Below are 4,545 nucleotides of genomic sequence, written 5' to 3'. Positions count from 1 at the left end.
AAGGGATGTCAAGTCCATTTGCAGCAGTTATTTTAAGCCAACTATTTGTAGCTAGCATGCTCTCATCATTACCAATATATTTTCTGAAAAACTCATCTGTCATAGTACTGACTTGGCTGCCAGTGTCCAGTAAACAATGAGCTAACCGGTCATTAAGTTTTAGATCAACCACTGGACATTTTCCTATGGCACGCTCAATGATTTGTTCCCGTGTGATCCCTAGTGTACGTGAGTCTTTGACATGACCCTGCATTACCCGACTCATTGCAACCAGGGTCTCTCGTTTCCCGACTGACCAGAAACAGGGGATTCATCAGAGTTTTTGTGTCTTTTCTGGGGACATTGTTTGGCAACATGACCAGCAGTTTGGCACTTGAAGCATATTGGCTTACCATCAGGGGTAAATCTTGGAACCGTTTTGATCTTATATGGTGTCTGGCTACTAGGGTCTTTGCTCTGAATTGTCAACTCTTTCACAGCTTTAGTGAGTTCTGTTATCACTTTCCCTTGCTCAGTGAGCACTTTAAGAACGTCATCAATTGAGACCGACTTCTCATTAGGTCTAGTGGGAGTAGTGATTTTGTCTTGCTCTTTAAGAGTTTTCATCACATCTTCCAGGTACATTGGATTTCCTGTCTCCTTAACTGCACAGCACTGTGCTTCTGCTGTAACATTACTGCAGGTCTTCACTTTACTCCTAGCCATTTTTATGGTAGGGGCTTGGTCTAAGGACCACAAGTAAGCTTCCTCACGCACCTCTATAAAAGTCGATGCGGGTTTTCCTCTTACATATTTTCGGAGTTCTCGTCTCAGTGAGAGGTCTCTGATGCCCTCAATGAACTGGTCTCTCAACACTGTGTTTTCATTAGCCACGGAATTAGGATGCTGATTCCGTACAAAACTAAAGGCCTGAGATAATGAATATGAAAAGTCACGTATGTCTTCACCTTCCTTCTGTTTACAGTTGTAGAAATTTTGTAAAAGTTGGGAAGCACTACGTTTATCTCCAAACGCATCTGTTAGGTAAACAAACAGGTCTTTTACAACATCACCATCAGCTTTGCGTAAACGCACTTCTTCCAGAGCTGAGCCTCTTAACCAGACCTGGGCATTTTAAGGCCCGCGGGCCAGATATGGCCCGTTGGGCATCCCTGTCCGGCCCGCGTCCCCCCCCCCCCAGTCAAAACAAAACACCGTATTTTCGAGTGCATGCGACACAGCTGTCTTTATTTGAAAGGGCTTGACGACCGCTTATGAATGCATCGACATATATGCTAACGCACAGCAACAACAAGTGATGCTAGCAGCCGAATACACGATCCCCACAAAATGTCATCTCACGGTAAAAAAAGAAAAGTTGATTCCGAATTCTGCATTTTTAACAAGGCATGGACAGCGAAATATTTCTTTATTGAAGTCAAAGGCAAGGCCGTGTGTTTAGTTTGTGGTGCGAGGAGGCTGTGTTAAAGGAATATAATATTCACGCTACCACGTGACCAAACACAGAAGAGATACAAGAACTTTTCAGAGAAAGAGCGCCACTGAGTCGTCTGTACTCGTAGCCAAGTTGCAAGCTCAACAAACACTTTTTACAAAACGCCTGGCATCTAGAGGAGCTGCAGTCAAGGCAAGTTTTGTCATATCCCACAAGATTGCTAGGAAGAGCAAACCTTTCTCTGACGGAGAGTACATTAAGCAGTGCTAATATGTCCTGAGAAAAAGACGCTTTTGAGAACATCTCCTCTCCGCCGCAAACGTAACGAGAAGGATGGAGGACATCGCGACTTGGTGCTGCAACTGAAAGACAGCGTGAATGATTTTGAGTACCGTATTTTTCCTGGCTTTGGATGAGAGCTGTGACATACGGGACACTGCCCAGCTGCTCATCTGTTCGTCAGGCTTTTTCCAACACTTAAAACCATTTATTGCTCATATATGCAGTTGATCAGTTGATTAATATAACACACACCATTTCAATTGTGGAGAGATTAAAAAGTTAAAAATAAATTCAGATGTGATGACGATATTTTTTTTAACTATTAATTTGTTAATTCTCACTTCAGCCAAACCACAAATTGTTTTTTTATTTTTATTAATTTTTACTGAATATTCTTCTTAACAAAAGAATATGATTTAAATATTTTATTACAACAAGAGGTATGAGAAAATGAATAATGAGTCAAGATTAAATTTGAGTCATTGCTGGATCGGCCCTCCAACATATTTCATATTTTTCATGCGGCCCCCTGAAGAAATTAATTGCCCACCCCTGCTCTTAACAGTGACAGCACAAAATCAAACTGTTCAGGTGCAGATTGATTTCTAGCAGAAATTACCCTTTCTACTTCTTCAATAAACTCATCTACACTCCTCCCATCTTTGTCAATGTCTCCACTAAATGGTGAAATGTGCCTTTCTCTGGGTACATAGACATAAGATCTGGTAGGCTCAGTATTTAGTGATGATATGACTGTCATGACTTCTTCTTGTCTTCTGGCTAACTCACTTAATTGTTGTAATACCCCAGCTTGTTCAGTGTCATTTTGTTCATTGTTCTGTCCACCATCTTGTTCATTATCCTCATCATTATGCACTAACTGTTCATCCATCACAAAGTTTTCATCTTGGTTAGACATGTTCAATTTTTTTTTTTTTTTTTTTAAATCAGTCAGTTCACAGAACAGTCAAAATAAATTTAAATAGCAAAGGATAAGTTGGTCGAAGTCCCGAGTCCACCGGATGTTCCTGGGCTGCTCCGAGACCGCTGCAGGGCGATGCTCTCTCCCGCCTGGGATGCGTTCTGGTCTGATGATCACCTCGGCTGAAATCCCTCACAACCACGCGAGCACCAACTGTCCAGCAACTCCTCCTCCGATCTCGAAACAGATGCCGCCACAAAGACACGATACCCAAGTCCACTCAGGTTTAGGCCACTTCTTCACCACTGCCGTATAACAAAGCTAACGCTGCACCGCCATGCACATGCCCTCACAGAGAGGAAAAATAAAACAAGCGAGACCCCACTCCTGGTACCAATATTTGAAGCCGGGAATAATGCAGCACACGGAGCTTCAAATAAAATGGGTCCTTTATTTTTTTAGATGAAAAAGAACACTTTTCTCTCTGAGTTGCAAAGAAACAAATGAAAGAATGAGGATCAACATAGGCCGAAAGAAATGACCTGCATTCTATCAACGTAAAGCCTCAGCTTCAGGGAAAATGGCGGGCTCACGACGCAGCAACTAGTTTCACATAGAAACTTAACTTTAACAAAAGGTATAATAAACGGCAGTGGCACTTCTAAAGGAGGACAAACAAAGAAAAACATAACATTAACATCCTCTCCTTAGCTTTGTTCACGGAAGATAATTTAGCTTGACATTAATTACCAAACACTTGGATTCTCCGCTTAGGTGGCCGTAGTCATCCTTTTCAACAGGTCTTGGCTCCAAAAATGTCCTTCTCTTCCGTTCCACCAGTCAGAGTGCCACAATACATAAACAAGAGGTTTTTTCCATTTCCGGTAATTCTAGACCTCATTGTAATAACAGCACCACATGCTGGCAAAAACAAGAATTACAACCATTTGGTGAAATAAATCAAAACATGGTTTACAAAAATACATTTTTTTACATGTACCCATTTTTCACCTGGTTACAAATAATTGCACTCTTTTCTCCTGGATACTGCAATGAGGGCCAGTAAATGCAGATGCAGGCCACACTGTGAAAAACAAGGAGCAATTTTCCTTCTGCTTAACAACTATGGTAAGTAATTAGTTAGTAATTCATCCTTTGTGTTTAAAAAAGAAAACAACATATTTATTACTCATTTTCCTCAGGCTGCCCCATGAGCTACACCATTCAGTGGACTACCACGTATAAAGTCCTCGATCCCAGTTAGGAATTATGAAAGCGGCCTTAACTAATCATTTCTGGTAACCCCACGTAAATGTCACCGGAGAATGGCTGTCTTTTAGTGGCAGCTGGATCCATATTGGGGTTAAATGTCAAGAAACATACAACCGCGCCTGTGCACACGCGCCAAGAGTGGGCGTGCTTTGTAAGACAGTGACCTCCTGCATCCCCGAGCTGAAAGTGCCCCTTCAGCAGAACCCCACGAATGCCACGAGAAGCCGAGTCTGCAGAAAGCTCATGGCTTCCACACACGTTCTGGCTCAAGATTTAGAGCATTCAATTACACATTACTGCGCACACACGCGCGCAAATATGTCTGCCTCCACACAGACTCATGAGACACACACACACACTGGAGTAGGGGGGGTGGGTTATGTGTTTTCTCAGCAACATTTATCTCTGCTTATTTCAGGTGATAAAGCCCCGCCCCGATATAACTCAAGAGGGGGCAGGCTGGATGAGAGCATGTAAATGTAACCGTGAAAAGGAAAAGTGGGCTCCTGCAGAATTTCAACTGCCCCCAGAAGAATCGAAGCACTCGTCTGCAAGGAGATATATAGCAAGAGCATCCCTACGTCTGCCTCTGCCAGCTTGGTTATGCAAATGAAATGCAAATGGGAAACAGTTA

At 42.6% G+C, this 4,545-nt stretch overlaps 1 protein-coding gene across 1 annotated transcript; it reads right to left on the bottom strand.

Annotated features, from left to right (window-relative positions):
• Positions 1-261: 261 nt before the first annotated feature.
• LOC122837437 lies at positions 262-3,632 on the bottom strand. Its single transcript, XM_044127790.1, has 2 exons — positions 2,281-3,632; positions 262-1,099 (listed from the first exon to the last, which is right to left on the bottom strand). Exons 1-2 carry the CDS (start codon positions 2,634-2,636, stop codon positions 262-264), a joined length of 1,194 nt encoding a protein of 397 aa, XP_043983725.1. The 5' UTR covers positions 2,637-3,632.
• Positions 3,633-4,545: the final 913 nt, after the last annotated feature.

The sequence above is a fragment of the Gambusia affinis genome, linkage group LG09 (genome assembly GCF_019740435.1).
Source record: "Gambusia affinis linkage group LG09, SWU_Gaff_1.0, whole genome shotgun sequence".
Taxonomy (NCBI): Eukaryota; Metazoa; Chordata; class Actinopteri; order Cyprinodontiformes; family Poeciliidae; genus Gambusia; species Gambusia affinis.
This window is presented reverse-complemented; position numbering and strand designations above follow the sequence as displayed.

Excerpts from the sequence above, each read along its gene's own strand:
- LOC122837437 (XM_044127790.1), bottom strand. The coding sequence starts at position 2,636 with ATGTCTAACCAAGATGAAAACTTTGTGATGGATGAACAGTTAGTGCAT. Across the intron at positions 1,100-2,280 it reads TTTGATTTTGTGCTGTCACT|GTTAAGAGGCTCAGCTCTGG; the intron begins GTTAAGAGCAGG and ends TGCCCAGGTCTG.